This window comes from Elephantulus edwardii, unplaced genomic scaffold (genome assembly GCF_000299155.1).
Source record: "Elephantulus edwardii isolate Elephantulus edwardi_28Jun2011 unplaced genomic scaffold, EleEdw1.0 scaffold00006, whole genome shotgun sequence".
In the NCBI taxonomy this organism is placed as follows: Eukaryota; Metazoa; Chordata; class Mammalia; order Macroscelidea; family Macroscelididae; genus Elephantulus; species Elephantulus edwardii.
This window is the reverse complement of record NW_006399756.1, coordinates 35,060,721-35,079,681: the sequence shown is the minus strand read 5'-3', so window position 1 is coordinate 35,079,681 and position 18,961 is coordinate 35,060,721. Positions and strand designations below refer to the sequence as shown.

At 42.9% G+C, this 18,961-nt stretch overlaps 1 protein-coding gene across 2 annotated transcripts in view; it reads left to right on the top strand.

Moving 5' to 3' along the window:
* The window catches only part of DNTT (DNA nucleotidylexotransferase), a 52,050-nt gene extending 47,357 nt beyond the window's left edge, over positions 1 to 4,693 (top strand). Inside the window, exons 10-11 of one of the 2 annotated variants that reach the window (XM_006880079.1) lie at positions 2,989 to 3,072; positions 4,607 to 4,693. In XM_006880079.1, the coding sequence (XP_006880141.1) occupies positions 2,989 to 3,072; positions 4,607 to 4,693 (171 nt within the window). The remainder of the gene's footprint in view (positions 1 to 2,988; positions 3,073 to 4,606) is intronic. The other variant, XM_006880078.1, reaches the window with a different exon arrangement.
* Positions 4,694 to 18,961: the final 14,268 nt, after the last annotated feature.

The window sequence follows — 18,961 nt, the reverse complement described above, 5'->3', positions numbered from 1 at the left end:
TGGATATTAGGGGATTTTTATTTAAAGCTATTCTCTGTCCTGCATTTGCTTTGGGTCAACTATTGTTCTAGAAACATCATGTATTATGTATTCTTAGTAATCCTTACAATGTTGTTTTGTTGTTGCTGCTGCTGTTATGTGTCATCTAGTCATATATGACTCATAGCGACCCCATGTACAACAGCTCTGAACCCTGCTCTTGTCCTGAGCCAACCTTATTGTCTCTGACACACCTACCCCCATTACCCCAGTCCTTGAGTCATTCCATCTTATTGAGGGTCTTCCTCTCTTGTGACGTCCCCCACCCTCCCAAGCCTGATGTCCCTCTCCAGGGACTGGTCCCTTCTTGCAACATGCCCAAAGTATGTCAGATGAAGCTTTGGAATTCTTGTCTCTAAGGAGCAGCCTGGTTTCACCCTCTTTAGGACAAACCTCTTTGTTCTCTGAGCAGTCTGTGGCATATCCGATACTATTCTCCAGCACCACAGCTCAAAGGCATCATTCTCCATCATCCTTAGTCATTGTCCAGCTTTATGAAGCATAGCAAACAACTGCAAAGACCATCAGGAGATCCTAAGTCTCCCGACTACTCATTCATTTATTCCATAAATATTTGCCATGTATTTTCTATGTGCCAGGCAATAATGAGATGAAAGAGTTAAACAAAACATCTGTTTCTCTTTTCACAACATTTATATTTTAGTGTGTGCATTGGGAGAAAGGGTAAGTGGGGGGTGGGGGGAGGTGAGCTTGGATTGGTGGTTGCAGAGACAAAAACAAGACAAAAGAAAGGATCATTCTAGAAAGAAGTGAGTCCTGAGAAGTGGCTATCAGCATCTAGGGGCTCTTTGGGAGTGAGTGGGGAAATGCTTTCTGACAAAACTTAGAGATGGAAACGAAGAGTCAGTGCCATGCTCAGACTGAGGAAGACCATTCTAGTCAGAGGGGCCAGGTAGAGTGAAGGCCTGTGCATCGGAGGGGAAAAGGCCCGAGTGACTAATGGTGATAGAATTAGGAGGTGAGGTTGGACAGAGCCCTGGAGGCTGTGTTTGGATTTTATTCCAGTAGTGCTGGGCCCACCTGGCCAATTTTAAGCATGGTGGTAGAAAGGTCTGTTATGCCTTTGTGAGACGATTGCACTGCTTGCTGTGTTAAAGATGACTCCCGGAAGAGAAAGGGCAAGATCAGACATGGACTGAGGAGGCTCCAGCCCTAGCCCACTGGGACCAGTAGAGCAGGAAGAAGTGCTCACTTACAGACTTGTGCTGGAAGCGGAGCTGATGGACCATATGGAGGCAATGAGGGTGCCTCTACTGTGAGATTTGTTAAACCTGATTGATAAAGTGCAAAGTCACAGGCCTCAGTCAACCTCAGAGGAAGCAGGACAGGAGTTAAGCTTGTTTGCTGTGGAGCCACTGAAGGGAGGAGGCAGTCGGCTTCTGGCGGACCTGGGGGAGCTCCTAAAGAGGAGGGACAGGGCAGAGTCTGGACAATGGGTATGGGAGTGGAGTACCCTTACCCCAAGGTCCACCCCACCTTGCCCCCATCAGCCACTGTGTGCTGCACCTACTTCAAGTGGATGTAGAAGTGCCCGCTGGTCCAAAGCAGCGCAGAGAGCCCAGACTCAGGGGCCAGGGGTCTTTTGCTGCCTTGTGGCCAGTCTCTCTTCAAGCTCCATGCTGAGGTCCTGACCAGTTTAGAAAGCAGCGTGGCCCATGGTGCAGGTCAGAAGCAGAGGACAGGAGCCAGCTGCAGCAATGGGGGAAGAGAACCTTCCTGCATGCTGTGGGGTCGGGGTGCATGTAACTGTGCCAAGAGGCACCCCAGTGTATCTTAGGAATCAGCTCCTTGTCTCAGAGCAATAAAACATCACTCAAAGTACCTGTGGGGGGAGGAAAAACCCCAAAACACAGAGGTGGGTGAAGGTATACAATAAGGGCTTGCTTTAATATTGTAAAAAGTTAATTGCAGCAATTAATGGTAATTAATGTTTACGAGTGATTTCTAAGAAAATTAATGTGATTTGTAAACTTTCACCTTTCACCCAAATTTAAAAAAAAAAAAAGTAAGTATCTGAGGAAAGAGACTAGCTAGGCTTACCAGAAGCGGAAGTGTGGCCTGAATTAAAGGGAAATCTTTCCTGAAAGGAATCAATGATGTAATTTAGCCAAAAGCCTGAAAGGAACAAAGAATTCACTCTTTTCTCTCATCTACAGCCCAGCCCCTAATAGGTTGCTGATCCAGGAACTGTGGTAAACAAAAAGCCAGAGTTTTGGGGTTTTAAAAAAAGCTTCAGATGGGATGTGTTGCTGGGTGGAGACTGGAAGAGCTCCACTTGGGAAGGTTGAAGAATGATAACCCCTGGGTTGCTAAAGAGAATTTTGAAAGCAAAAACGTCTAGACCATAAGTTAGGAAAAAAGACTAAGCAAACGAAGAAATAGGTTGAATCTTCTTTTAACTTTATAGGTCTCATATATGACTCCTGGCTCCTGTGGGAATTTGAAAATAATCATTCACGCCACAGTCATTTGCTGAACATTATTAACTCCGCCCCTGGCATTTCACCAGTGGGTGAGTGTAGAGGAAGGCAAGCAAACATGAGCTCTGTCAACACACAGCTTTGCCCTGGGAGATAATATCGCTTTGTGAATGTTTAGTGGAGACAGATATTTACTGCAAGAAACTAGATTTCTGTCAACACTTAATAAGGAGACCTGCTAACAAGGTGGTTAAACACTTGGCTGCTAATCTAAAGGTTGTCAGTTCAAGCTCACTATTAGCAGCTGCTCTAATTAAAAAGCCTGCGATCTGCTGCTGTGAGAATTTCAGCCTAGGAAACTTTTGAGATACATGTCTACTCTGTCCTTTAGGGTCACTAGGAGTCAGATTCAAATTGACAGCACACAACAACAATAATGCAAACACATGGTTTATACTGAAGACACTGTGGTCTTGATAGCCATTTGTTTTTATTACCTCTCGTTCAGCAGTTTGAGAGGGACCTCCGACGCTATGCCACGCACGAGCGGAAGATGATGTTGGATAACCATGCCCTGTACGACAAGACCAAGGTAGATTGTTCTCTGAAAGGTGTGCTACTTTCACCCTCATTTCCAAAGCTGATTTCCTGAGCATTTTCCTCAACTAGTTTTAATGTCCAGAGACAGTTACCTTTGCCATGAGTGTCCTGTTCCCAAAGGCTTTACTTAACTCTATCACATACAGTGGGCAGTAGCTTCCTGAGGGATTACTAGGTCATTAATGAGACTCTACTGCAAGAACAGAGGACAACAGAGCTGACCGAATATAGATATGGACAGTCCCTTGCTAAGTGACCCTTTTGGTGTGATCTAAATTCAAACCTCACCAAAATAAATTGCTTTGTGAATCATGAAGAGTTAAATATTTGAGTGTTAAATCTGTAAGTGCCAAGGACCAATTCTTTCTAGACGCCAAGGGGAAAGAAGACACTCAGGAACTAGAAACAACGGTATTTGCCCTCCAGGAGCTAGTAGTCTAAATAACTTTAACTAAAAAGTAGAATTTATACAACTTATACAACTGCAGCATTTGGAGATAACATTGGCTTCAGGTACGGCTGTATCCAGGTGCTAAGGCTGACTTTGTTTTTAGTGATGGTTTCATGCTTGGGAAGGGTTTTCTTATGAGTTCTAGGTTTTCGGAATAGCTATTCCATTAGAGAGGAAGAACTTCTCTTCTAATAAGACCAGTAAGAATTCTAGCGGATACTCATCAGCCAGGCCTGGCACATCTATACCTCCTTGGAACTCAGGATGCAATTTTCTCCACCTGAACCTCATAGAGGAAGGAGGCTGAGGAGGAGTGATTTCCCAGAGAAAACCTGACTTGCTTCTGCTTGTAGGGAGCTGTGGATGTTAGCAGGAAAGGCTCTAAATGTCAAGTAGGTGAGTGAAGATAGAGTCACATAATATTATTTAGGAACATTTTCCAAGTAACACATAATAAATAGTTCACCCTAAGCAAGCATCTATGTAAGTGTGCTATATTGAAGAAGGTCTAAAAGAACTGATGGGATGAGAGGTTAAGGAAGAGGCAGGAGTGGATGACTGGGAGGAGAACCCAATAACAGAAATAGCCTATAATTACCTACAGCAGCACAGCATAATTCTGACTATACATTATAATTATCCAGCAGGCTTTTAAGTAGAATGATGCCAAAATCTCCTGCCCTGAGATTCTGATTTATTTGGACTGAGGCATGGCTCAAGTGTTAGCTGTAAAAGCTCTTCCAGGTGGTTCTAATGAACAACTGTGGTTAAGAATTACAGACACGCAGGGAAAAACTCAACAGCCTTTTTGCTGAATGTGTAAAGATGCCATGGCTTTATCTTAACTCATTTATCACTGTACATTTGGATGGAGAGTTAAACAAAAAAAATGTAGAATTTGGTTAAGATGACTTTTTATACTCAGAAGCAGAGAATTATGTTTTAGCCATAACTCATGCCGACAGGAGAGTTTATAAGTAGTGATTTCACCATGTTAGCACAACAACGCTGAACAAAAATGTCTCAAATGTACACATTCAAACGTACTCATTCCTTATTTTTTTTTATTTTCCAGAGAAAATTTCTCAGCGCAGACAGTGAAGAAGACATATTTGCACATTTGGGATTAGATTATATTGAACCATGGGAAAGAAATGCCTAGAAAAAATGACAAAAGTTGTGAGTTTCCCCATCCCTTTATTTTGCATGTTTGCTTGCTTGATCTGGGGGTTTTAGTGTAATTTTCTTTTTTTCTTTTTTTTTTTGCTACATTTTGTTGTAAGATTCATTTCAACAACTCTGATCCATGTTATAGAAGAAAGCTTCCTCATAAAAGCTCACAATTCTTTTAAGTCTTATTGAAATGTAGACTGCTTCTAGGAACAAGTTGTTTTGGAAACACAAAGAAGCACACGCCATTTAATAACAGATTATGCTGTAGGCCATTTGTATGACTTGGTTAGAATTCACATTGCTTTCCTCAATAGAAACAGTACTATGATTGGTGACTTATTTCCAAAGAAACCCACCAAAGCCCACTTGCCTAGAGCATAGCAGGAGTATTGTGTATTTCCATTAAAAATAGAAAATGAGATGAGATCTTTTTCTTCTTCATTGTAATATAAGGGAGGGTGGAGGGACAGTGCAAGAGAGGAAGACCCTCGATGAGATGGATCGGTTCAGTGACTGGGGTAATGGGGGTGGGTGTGTTGGAGACAGTGAGATTGGCACAGAATAGAGCAGGGTTTAGAGCTGCTGTTTATAGGGTCGCTATGAGTCACAAGTGACTCGATGGCACATAATAACAATATAAAAATATTCCTAAACAAAAGTAACTGTGGAGTAAAAGAATGCTCAAAATTCTTTTGAGAAGGAAACAAGTTTCATTAGAAGAAGCAGAGATCCCAAAGGGGATTCTGGATCCCTTCTTGGCCCCGGCTCAGCAGAGTTCACCATGGCTCCGTTACTAGCGCACTGTTCCAGCACAAGGCCATTAAAGGGATTGCTGATTACTTTCACTCAAAAGGAAACAATTTCTTAAAGCCACAAAGGATTTTTTCCCAATTCCCCACCCCCCTCTCCTTTTTCTCATCTTGAGGTCCAGTCTCTCTCAGAAAAATGATCTCTTTTGGGCCTCTTCATTGCACGGTGCCCAAGACATGTGAGGCAACCCCCATTTAAGCAGCCTTTGGAACTCCAAGCCTCCAGATCAGTCTGGTTTACCAGTTTCTCTAAGAGGCCGTAGTTCCTGTGACTTGAAGGAACTGTGAAGATCTATTGCAACCACTCTGTTTTCAACCTGCTGAGGAGCTGGGAGGACCCATTTCCAAGCTCTGCCTCCCCTTCTACTCCTCTGGAAGGAAGATACTGGGAGATCCAGACCCCATACAGAGGATTGATACCCCATGCTAGGTAAGAGAGAGAGAGAAACTGTCCTCATGTTGTAATCTGCAGAATAACAAATATTTTAATATGTTTTGCCAGCATTGCTGTATACTCTCCCAAAATTAAGAGGCCTAAACAATACAGACCTGCATTATTGGCAAGAAACCAGCTGATCTAGCCTGGGCTTGGCTGCTCAGGCATCCTGTGTCCCTGGGACTGGTGGGCTAATCTGACACCTCACAATAACAACAACAACATGCTTGTGAATATGAACTTTTTTCCTTTGGAAATGGTTTTTCTTTGATACATTAATTAGATTGATTAAATCAGAGTAAAAATGAGTTCTAAATCTAGTAATTTCTGAGTAATAATAAAAATAGAGAATAGTCATGTCAGATACCAAAGTGGTTACCCATCATGCACAGTGTTTGGATGAGCTTCCAGACTGATTAAGGTTTGGAAGCAGGAGTGGCATCTACTTCCTAAACCAGTTGCCTCTGGAAACTCTATAATCATACAGAAATGATCTTAATTATAGAACAAAGTTCAGGTACTTTGTTCATAGGGTCGCTATGAGTCGTATTCAACCTGATGACATTTAACAACTGCTAAATGAGACTAGTGTTGTTATATTTGGAGGAACATCCTTCCACTTTGTACATCACTCTTTGTCATTGTGCTGTATGAGGTAATCTGGGTTTGCTGTGATGCTGAACCTTGTGCCATTGGGGTATCAAATACCAGAATGGTTTCCCAATGTGGACAGTGTTTGGTGGAGCTTCCAGTTATAAAACAGGTTTTGAAGCAAGAGTGGCATCCACTTCCTAAACCACATGCCTATGGAAAATCTATGAACGTGGAAAAACAACGTTAGCTATGGAAAAGGCGTTAGATCTTTGCTTATAGAGTCACTATGAGTCATACTCGACTATACAGCAAGCAACAATAAAAAGAGCAGAGTTGACACAGATTCACACATATACACATATGGAGAGTGAAAAAGAAAGACCAATGCCATGTGAGGATCATTTACAAGCCAAAGAACCAAGAACACCCAGAACAAACTACACGGAAAGAATTAACATGACAAGAACTTGATTTGGACATTTACCTTTCACAGTTGGGAGAAAAATAAATTTCTTTAAAGCCATACACGTGTTGCATTAGGAAAATCTGCTGTGAAGGATCTTGCCAAAGTGCTAAAGAGAAATGTTGTCAGTTTAAAGACTAAGGTCCACCTGAAGCCTTTATATTTTATCCATTTGCTTCCTATGGAAAGCTGGACAATGAATAAGGATGACAGGAGAAGGCTTCATGCTTTTGAATTGTGGTGTTAGAGAAGATTAGTGAATAGCCCATGGACTTTAAAAAAAAAAGTATGACTTAGAGGAAGGGCAACCAGCGTGCTCCTTTAGAGGCAAGGACAGTGAAACTTTATCTCATACTTTAACTTGTTGTCAGGAGGGGTCAGGCCTTGGGCAAAGGCGTCATATACTGAGAGAGATGGAGGGAGGGTCAGAGAGAGAGAACATGAGCCTCAACAAGATAGATTGAAGCAGTGAGTGTAACAATGGGCTTGAGCATATTAGAGATTGTGAGGACGGTGCCAAACAGGGCAAAGTTCAGATCTGTTTTCACAGGGTCACTATGAATCATGGCCAACTCAGCAGCACCTAATACTAACCACCCAACAACACAAAACCATATCTCTGTGGTATTTGTGTCACAGCAGCACTAGGAAATAAAAACAGCGGTCAGTACATAAAACTTGGCCAAATGCACATTTAAAGCATTAGGATGTGTGACTTTTCTTAGGAAACAGAAAGCTGGTAAAAGCAGCTCCCAGGCCCACTTGGAGTCTCTTGGCTAGAGCAGTGCTGCCCTCTGGAGGTGGGTGTGTGTTCTTCAGTTGCGTGCCAGCACCCTAGTGCCCACTTGCTTTCCTATGTTCTGTGTGTCTGACCAACCCTTTTCCCCTTTTGTGTTTGAGATCCCTGTCGTACAGACTACATCCCAGGACTGGAGTCTGATGCTCCAGCACACTATGTGGCTGCTACAAGTCCCCTTTCCCTCTCTGGACTTTTCTCACCTGTAGAATCAATGAACTGATCTAAAAGATCAAAAGATCCCCTCCGGTGATGGCACAAGAGCTGCTCTCTCTGTTTGGTAGTAAATATTCCCAGGTTATTCTTCAGGGATGGCAGGTGCACAGTAGGAATGCTACCCCTGAGACACTGACAGAATGACCCACTCAAACCCCCTCAAAGTGGGCGACAGGAAGGCTCTTCCAGGTCATCAGATGAAAATGTCTATCTTGGATCCTGAAGACAGTTTAGATTGAAAATGATAACACACTGGGCAAGGCTTTAAGGATAGACACCAATGTCATGTCTCAAGTTGATGACTAAGGAAAGTTGCGGGCGAAGAGAGGGCTGGATAGCAGACACCCCACTGAGAAGGCATCATAGTCTAGAACAATATGGAAAGTAATAATCACAAGCCTTGAATTCCCAAATCCACAAAGTGTTCTAACTCCTTCCTTCCGCCAAATGTGAAACTGGGATTATTTGGGGAAATATGTAGAGGAATGTTTTTACACAAATATGCTGTTGTTATGTGATGTCAAGTCAAAACCAACTCATAGCAGACCCTCCCATGGGTTTTCAGAGGTTTTAAATCATACAGAAAGTGAATGCCCATTGGTCAAAAGAGTGATGGGGAGAGGGCTAAGTCAGAGCTCTACTAACTTCATAAAGAGGAATTGTCTCCGTCGACAACATCCACAGTATGGAAAGGATCCCTATAAGGTCAGATACCCCCCACCTCCCGCTGCATCTACTTCTACTAGTCACTGGGTTCAATATTTCATTGTAAGTGACCATACAGACCTTACAAAGCCCCTTCTTAGAGTTGGAGTTTATTCGAGAAACTGGTTTGGTCCAGGGGTCAGGGAAGCAAAGGATATCACATAGTGAGTGTCCAAATTCAGTTTAGCAACACAAATGCAAGAAGCCTCTGGCTTCCCTCAATCCTTCAGCAAGCTTTGTCTCATAGCAGTCCCAATTCAATCATCCTGCAAGCTTAACCTGTACCTCCGGCTCCACCTCAAAGGCTCCATATGCCTCATCATAGTCTCTCCACAGTCTAGTTCGTTTTCTCTCTCTCTCTCTCTCTCTCTCTCTCTCTGTCTCTCTTCTATTAGGTTTGCAGTTATGGATGATGTAGAATATACTGATTAAAAGTAAACCATGTATCCACAGCTGAGGCACCTGGAGACACACCTTCAGGGGAGCTAAAATGAGTGGGTGGAGCCTCAAAGATTTCTTTTACTTACACATTCCCCCTGAGTTAGTTGTGTTGTCAGGTCTAAGGGAAGGATATTGTAGTTATGTGCCATCAAGTGGAAACCAACTCATAGCTGACTCTCCAGACAGTTTCCAGAGGCAGTAAATTGCACAGGAGGAAATTGCCAATCCTCCCGCAGAGCAGCTGGTGGATTACAGTGCAGCTTCTTACCACTAGGCCAGCAATGGATAGAGAAATCACAAACACCCTAATACCACACTATCCTCCTCCTGCAGAGCAGTTGGCTGATTTGAACCATGCCATGTTTGAGTGGACAACTATTTCTCCACTAGGCTACCAGAACTCCCTTTACATCAATAGAAGCAGCCCATATTAAGTGCCTACTACAAAAAGGTCATTTTTCAAGGTGTTAGACATAAAGCAGTGAACAAAGCCCTCAGGAGGTCTACCTGGATGATTGTAAGTATGAAGCTTATACACTAGAAAGGAAACCTGCTATCAATAAGCCGACAAAAGGCCTGAAGATCCACTTATTTTACAAGCACGGTCAATAGAACCCTATGGAGCAGTTTTACTCTCTAATAGTGAGTTGCCTTGCGCCTTTTGAATATGCTTATTTAAATAAGATAAGTGGATGCATGTAATAAAAAAATTAGTGACTATTAACCAGTGGTATGGGGGTATGGCAAGAAGCCAGGAAGACGACAGGGGAGCACAGTGAGTTTGGGGAACGTGCCATCGTCATCTCTTCCTCTTCATTCCTCAGCTCCCAGCTCTGATTCTTCCCGTCACACAAAATCCAACCAGGAAACCTCAGAGATTCTAACCATGTCGTTGAGTGGTTTTCTTATTTGAAAAGACTTTTGAAGAATTCAGCAAGTGCCCTTGATGGAATTCTTAACTGCCCAGAGATTATTTTGTTTTGCCTTTGGCTGTCTTTATTTTTATGTGGATTTTTATCTTTTCTCCCATTGCCCTACTCCCACAATTTAGAACTAAACCACAAAGACTTAAATACTAGGGAGGTGTACTCTTTTTCTTTTTGAAAAATACAGTATCTACCATGTATTTTAATGTACTGCCTTTTCTTTTGCTTGATCAAGTTCCTTTGCTATCCTCTCCCTTGTTTTTCATCTCTACTAACCCTCCATGATTGATTCTTTCTCTGTGAAAACTACTTTTTTAGGTTTTTTAATACCATATTTGTCATTCTGCCAGAGTGCTCTTTGGAGGCAAAGATGATGAGGCTTTGCCTCACATACTTTGGGCATGTTAATAGGAGGGACTATTCCTTGGAGAGGGACATCATGCTGGGAAGGGTGGAGGGTTGGTGAAGGAGAGGAAGACCCTCAACTAGGTTGACTGACATGGTGACTGCCTCAATGGTCTCTAATGTGTCAGCAAGTGTAAATATGGCACAGGATAGGGCAGGGTTCTGATCCGCTGTTCATAGGGTGCCTGTGAGTCATACTCGACTCGAGGATGCCTAACAACAACAAGGGGATTGTCGGGACAAATGATATTCCTATTCCCAACTTTCTAAGGAAGTGCAAACTGCTTTCCATAGTCATTGCACCCTAACTCACACACACCAACAATGAGAGTTCCTATCTCTCTGCAGCCTCTCCAACATTTGTTATCTATCATTGCTGTTTTTACTGGGGTGAGGGCATAGTTCATTGTTTCCTTTGGTATCTTTCGCATAGCTAGCAATGCTGAAATGTTCACGTTGGTCACTTAAATGTCGTCTTTGGCGAAACACCGTGTTTTCCTGACCATTTTGTGATTGTGTTGCTTGCCTTTTTCTTACTGAGATGTTGGCATTTTCTAGAAATGTCAGAGATTAAATCCCTTCTCATGGGTGTCATTAGCAAATATTTTTTCCCACTCAATAAGAAATGTTAGTTACAGCACAACAACAAGAGGCATATATCGAAAGGAAATGTTTGTTACAGCTGACTGAGCACTTCAAACATTAACCCTGAATGTTTGCACTAGGCTGGATTTTTTCTGTTAGGACATTGTTGTTGTTGGGAATCATCCGCTGTGACTCATAGTGACCCCATAGGAGAGAGAACACGGAATTTTCTCCACAGTGATCTTTACAGAAGTAGATCATCAGAGAGCAACGTTTGCAAGTGCCAATCTTTCAACTCACAGTCAAGTGCTTGACCACTGAGACACTAGAATTCCTTATCACTTTTGGGTGTTGTTGCTCTCAGGACAGAGCAGAATTTCTCAGAGGGTTTTCAAGCTGTAATCTTTATAGGGGCACATCGCCAAACGCTTATTCCCCCAGAGTGAGACTTCCATCAGTTGTTCTTGGAACTCAGGGTTCAAATTAGGGCAACTCAGCTTTCTTACTTTGGGAACAGAGTGCCCTCTGGTGGCAAACCAAAGAAACTTTGGCAGCAAGACTGTGATCAAAACCATTGCTGCTGGTTCCCCAGTGGACCTGTCTCTCGCTTCAACAGTGTTTGGACGGAATAGACCGGCGACTCCCCACCTCCAGCCTCCGACTACTATCTGACCTCATCTCCAGGCATAACCTCAGGACCATCTTCTTAATCATCTCCTATTTGGGAGACCAGTTAATACAGTGGTTGATGGTGTTTTGTTTTGTTTTGTTTTGTTTTTTGTTAGCCCCCAAATCCTCATAATTAGGAGCTCTTAGATCTGTCAGAATTATTCCGCCGAAGCGGAGGCCAGTGTCAATTGTTTGTTCATCCTGCACATACGGGCCTCCTACACGGCAATGAGGTGGCTTTGGAAGGCATGGGACACTTCTTCCACGAGCTGGCGAACAAGAAGCGCGAGGGTGCAGAGCATCTTTTGAAGCTGCAAAACCAGCGCAGTGGCTGTGTCCTCTCCCAAGATACGCAGAAGCCATCCCAGGATGAGGACCAGCCCACAGTGACACTGCTAGAAATTCCACACCTATCCTATAAACCACACCGAGAAACACACCTATCCTCTTAGCCAATGGAGTGCCATCCTCTGAGCCCATTAAAGATTCAGAAAGAAAGATGCTGAAAGCACATACTTGAAAGCCTATTCATGACCTTTCTCCTAGAGGTCGTTTTTCTCTTCGGGCGCTCCAGTGGCCTCGTCCATGGGGAGTTGTGCTGCTCAATGCCCCAGTCACTGCAGAACAAAGATGGGCAATCTCTTTCCTGGGGATTTCCAGCATTGGAAACTCACCGGAGGGTCAGCTATGGATTGGTTTTGACTCATGACAGTGAGAGAGGGAAGAGCATACTTTACATTTCTTCACACATCAGAATACTTTAAAAGGACATTTGCCGTCTCAGATGACATTTATGGCTCAGTCTTCTTTATAGCTACTGATTTCCACACGCTCCACATAATCATCAGCTCAACTTTCCTAACTTTTAAGACTGCTGCCAACTTAAAGGTACATGGCTCATACCCACCAGCTGCTTCATGGGAAAAAGATGGGCAATCTTCTTCCGTGGGATTCACTGCCTCTGTCGATCCCAGTTAGACAATGTATAACAACGACCATGTGTTTTGGTCTTCTCAAGTGTCAAGGAGTTTCCTACATCAGCGGCCCAGTTCAGAAAAAAATGCATTCCATTTCCTGATAGTTATTTCTTGATGGTGCTAATCCCTTTTGGCAGACTTTCTTCCTCTTTTATCTCTAGGGAGACAGACGGTATAGCAGGTCACACACAGTACAAGAGGAATGTCTATCTGTGTTTCATTGATTATGCAAAGGCGTTTGACTGTGTGGATCACAACAAACCGTGGCTGACTCTGAGAAGAATGGGAATCCCAGAACACTTGATCATGCTAATGAGAAACCTATACTTGGACCAGAAGGCAATCATCAGAACAGAGAAAGGAAACACTGCATGGTTCAAAATTGGGAACGGTGTGTGCCAGGGGTGTGTCCTATGTCCATACCTTTTCTACCTATATGCAGAATAGATTATCCAGGAGGCTGCGCTGTATAAGGAGACAGGATTGGAGGATGATTCATCAACCATCTGCATTATGCAGATGACACAACCCTGCTTGCTGAAACTGAGGAGGGCCTGAAATGCCTGCTGCAGAGTGTCAAGGACTGCAGATTGAGGCTCAATGTCAAGAAGACAAAGATTCTCACCACTGGACCAATTGGCAGCATCAGGGTGGATGGTGAAGAGATTGAGATTGTTAACAGCTTTAGTTTGCTTGGCTCCACACTCTTAGCACCAGCAGCCAGGAAATTAAAAGACGTATTGCAATGGGAAAGTGGGCTGTTAGGGACCTCTCCAAAGTACTGAGGAGCAATGGTGTCACTCTGGAGATTAAAGTGTGCCTGATACGGGCCATGGTCTTTGCAATCACTTGTTATGCATCAGAGAGTTGGACAATGACTAGGGATGATAGAAGGAGAATTGATGCCTTTGAGCTGTGGTGCTGGAGAAGAGTATTGAATATATCATGGACTAATAAGAAGATGAACAGGTTCAACCTAGAGAGGGTTAAACCAGGCTGCTCCTTGGAGGCAAGGATTCTGAAGCTTTGTCTGACATACTTTGGACAGGTTGCAAGGAGGGACCAGTCCTTGGAGAAGGATGTCATCCTTGGGAGGGTGAAGGGACGGCGCAGGAGGGGAAGACCCTCTATGAAGTGAATTGATTCAGTGACTGGGGTAATCAGGATGGTTGTGTCAGAGACAGGTTGGCACAGGAAGAGCAGCATTTAGGGCTGTTGTACATAATGTTGGTAGAGTCACAGATGACTCAATGGTACATAACAACAACAACATGGCTAAAATAGGATTAGAAAGGTTGCATCCCACTGTTAATCTTCCTACAACTATTTTGCTTAGCAGATCACGGAGGATCATTCCGTAGCTCCCACATTACACCATTACATACACGTATTGCAGATGGTGGGGTAACAATTCATGACACTGGGTGAATAACACATTTTGTTATACCTGTTTCACTACAAGATAAAGACGTTGATATGTCTTCCATCTGTATCTGCTGGAGGATTAACCAGTGCCTTTGAAATTGCTTTATTTGGGATATTTTGGTTGACAGAATCAAGGAACAAGTTAATAATTGCCCTGGGGAAAGGACACTTAAGTGCACTCAGGCTTGATTGTAGGATTCCACCACTGTTAAGTCCAAAATCCCTCCACTGAGTGACTTGGCTCTTGGACACCTAGACTCAGGTCAATCCGATTTGACAAGGACCAGCCATGCCAGCCAAAGTTCTCCGTAATCAAGTCACAAGCAATGGGAGGCAAAGGCCTATTTCAATGACTCTTGAGTCTATGGAGCCCGGGACTATTTGGGGAGAGGGGGGGCGGTGTACACTAACATCTATCCTTTATCCTTTAAGGACAGATGAGAGCCCCAAGTAACCTATTTTTAATTTTATATGGATTTTTAGCCAAATAATTCACACTAAACATTTAAGTCTTCTCACTCCCATGTATATCAAAGGACCTCTGTAGCAACACAGGTTTTCTCTTAATTATCAACTGACCTCATAATTAACTCTCTGCTTCCCATAAACTTAATTCATTCCTCAAAGCAATTTTCTTCACAATCTCCAAACCAGAGGATTTGAGTGGTAGAGACTGTGAGGACAGACATGGTTTCAATCTGTTGTTCATAGAGTTGTGGTCATCTGGAGAGCGCCTAACACCAGCAACAGGAAAATGAATCACATGCAAATCACTAATTACATTTATTTATGATCTTTTCTTAAAAAAATTTTATATTGGTTTGCATATAAAATTTGTATACATTGGATTTCACACTTTCTTTCCTTGACATTATGTTTTCATGCAATCTTTCCCATACATTGTTTTATGAAATTAATCATCAAATTATGCCCACCTTATCCCATATTTTCAGGTCTCCCTATCCCCATGGGAACTTTCCCATTTCCTTAATCCCCTCCCTCCACCAACCACATTGTGTGACACTGTCATTTTCCCCCTGCCTGCTTTCACCCCTCCCCTCCCTCCTCCTCCTTGGTCCACATACATTTTTTATTCATATTCATTATCCTTTTTTAATTGAGATTTTAATGAAAGTTTATAGATAACTTGGATTTTCATTCATTCATAGTGGCAATATCACTCCCCCCCCCCATTTATTCATTTGTGGTTTGACCAAAGGCAAGCTATACACTTTTAGATATTCTCTAAAATTACCCCAGGAGAATGATTAACAGAATATTGTTAAAAAAGAATTACCTGAAACAACTAGGAGATATCATCTCATAGTAAGAATAGCAAAATTTAACAGAACAGCAAACATCAAATGCTATGAGGTTGTGAAGAAACTGGAACACTTACTCACTGTTAGTGGGAGTGTAAAATGGTGCAATCACTATGGAAGTCTGTATGGTGCTTTCTCAAAAAGTTTCAAATAGAAATACTATTTGACCCAGAAATTCCACTACCGGGAATATACCCTAAAGAAACCATTACTGCTACCCAAGCAGATATATGCATATCCATGTTTATTGCGGCTTTGTTCACAATAGCAAAGAGTTGGAAAGAACTTAAGTGCCTCTTAACAAACAAATGGATAGAGAAGCTCTGGTGTATTCACACAATGGAATACTATTAGCATTGAAAAACAAGGAACTCATGAAATATGATGCAAAACGGGTGACCCTGGAGGACGCTATGCTGAGTGAAATACCTCAGTCACAAAAAGACAAATACTGCAAGAGTGACTGACATTGGAGTTGGGGGAAAACTAAGAGGGGATAAATAATATATACCATATTGAAACAGATGAGGGAGAGAACTGTTTAGGAGGAATATATGATTAGATATTACTATCATGACAAGTGTCCAGAATGAAAGCTGCTTAATGGAGTGGACTGGGAGGTGGGGGTGGGGAGTGGGGAGCGGAAGGATTTTATAACAATGAAAGATTTTTTTTTTATTTACTTTTACTTTTCAAAGAAAAGAGTGAACTGGAGGGAATGGTGGGCAGGGTGGAAAGTGCAACAATGAATGAATTGAAATCCTAAGTCTCTCTAAACTTCCGTTAAAATTTAAAAAAATTAAAAAGAAGAATTACCTGATAATTACCCAATACCTTTCACAGTTTCCCCCCAGAATCCTAAGAGGACCTCTCTTCCCACTTTTTTTTTTCTTTTTGCAATTAGAAAGTAAAAATGACAGAGGCGATCATAACTGGATCTCTGTCTCCTGCCCCCCTGACAAGGAAACTGAAACCCTGGACTCATTCTTTGGACTTACTTGTGTGAAAATATTCTCCCCTAATGTCAGGGACCTATAGGCTACAAAATGCACTGTAGGCTAAAGAGCTATTTAAATCCAAGTGTGAGGTCATGGTGAGGGCCAGGAATTATCTCCCTTCATCTAGCTTCAGAAATCTAACAATTTCTTCAAAGGACAATACATGCTTGCGTTTGACTTTGCCCTCATGTGGGGGTGATAAGCAGGGAGGTAAAAGGGGAGGCTTTACTTTGTAAGGAGGGAAATTTCAAAGTTAGAATGTTTGGAGTAGGTGATGTAATATTACAATAAAGCAAATCCAATCACCAGGTGATAAGTGAAGAAATATCTCCCAAAGAAGTGGGGTGGTTTTTCTTTCTCAGCTCATTCCTCCAGCACTGGGCTGCACTCCATGAACAACTTGATATCTCTCATCATCAGCACAGTTGGGAAAAGTGCCACTACCAGTAACACCCCTGGTACCACCTGCGTTTCAAGATCAGAGCCAATGTTGCAGACCATCTCATAGGCAGAGAAAGAAAACAGCTCATGAAATGGACATTTTACCTTTCATTTTATTCCAAAATAAGTTCTTGTTCATTGTAACAGAAAAAAGGAAAATGGCAGAAATACAAACTCTTCCTGATTTAGTAAAATGAACTTGACATAAAGGTTATAAACAATACATTATAAGTAGAATTAAACAACTCAAATACAAGTTAGAGCTTTTGTAGGCTACAAGGTTTATGCACATACATGATTTCAAGCCAGTCTCACAACAGCTCTGTGGGCTCGGAGGATGGGACCTGCCATCTTCAGTTTAAACTTCACGAGATTGAGGCTCACAGTGGTCAACAGTCTGCCCAAAACCTCACCCTAAAGGGTCAAAGCCAAGGCCACAGACGAGTTCTTCTAGGAACACTGGCTATGTGCAGTTGCATATCACCAGATATACTCATTAAAGTGGCTGGACTGGGGATTTAGCACAAAACTGAAAGTCTCAAGACACTTTGAAAAGTATATATATGGATATAAGGCAATGTTTGGGTTTATAGAGCCTGTTAATCTGAGGAGAATGTATTTCTGAGGCATCAGGAGCCCTCTGTGAGCAAAGAAAGGAACCCTGGTGATACAAAGATAAAGTTCTCAGCTTCTAAATGAAAAGATCAGCAGTTTAAACCCACCAGACACTACATGGAAGAAAAGGCCCGAGGCTCTGGTCCTGCTGAGTGTAGCCAGGTAAACCTTACCAGGCAGTTTATGCTATAGGATCACCATGAGTCAGCAGCAACTCCACAGCACATAGTAACAACACACAGGCCTGTTTGTACAGGCTGCTCAGGGTAGAGCGTGGAGTTTGCAGATGGACCAGTTCCCAGGGACATATGCTTTCTCCTGAGGAGACCGATACTGCTCAAAGACATTGGCCTGTGAGAGGACCAGGTTTCCTGAAGCCTCCTCTGTAGGAGTGAATGTCCAGGCTTCATTCCACAGTGTCCTCAGCTCTCCTCTGACAGCAGGCCTTTTGCTACCCAGCCTGTCCCTTCAGCTTCCTGTGTTTACTCACTTGAAAGAATTTTGGTCTCTCTGTCTCCTGTTTTCCACTAGGACAGCTAAGGATTTGGGTCTTTTCCTTCACCCCCATACAATGGATATAGCCCTTCTTTCTAAAAATCTCTTGAAACAAACTACACCTTCTCTCTACCCCCTTTCCTTTCCACACACAAATGATCCCACTACAGAATTGCCTTAATATTCTCCGATCATAGATACAAGTAGGAGGTGATGAATGAAGAGTCTCTGAGGCCAGGTAGATGTTGGGACATTGGACACATGCTGAGAAGGCAGCCCATCCAAAGTCACAAAGAAAATCACATAAGTGAGTAAGGGGAAATGAGGGCACATCCAAGTTAGAGAGAGAGAGAGAAGAGAAGAGAGGAGAGGAGAGGAGAGGAGAGGAGAGGAGAGGAGAGGAGAAGAGAAGAGAAGAGAAGAGAAGAGAAGAGAAGAGAAGAGAAGAGAAGAGAAGAGAAAAGAAGAGAAAGGAGCAGGGGGAGAGAGAGGAAGAGAAGGGAAGGGGAGGGGAGGGGAGGGTAGAGGAGAGAGAGGGGAAGGAAAACTGGAGTGACTGAGAAAAGCAAGCCAAAAGCAGAAGGCTGGTCTACCCTGGAGTGATAGAAATGAAACAGGGAAAATTGGTGACCTGGTAATAAGAAGCTGTGCCACAATCCCAAGGGCATGTGTTTTGAATTCACCAGCTGGATGGGAAATCTCCTCCTGTGCTATTTACTGCCTCTGAAAACCCACTGGAGGGTTAGCTATGGGTCAGTTCTGACTCGAGGGCACATAACAGCAAGTGGCTACAACACTGCCCCAGGTTCTGTTCCACTCAGCCTCCTTGGAGAGTCATCAGTGAACTGACCTTGTCCACTTGGCATGGGTGTTCTTGTCTACTTGGAAGGTTTCTTCTCTTAACATAAAAAGAAAACAAAAAACCCTATCTTGGTTCTA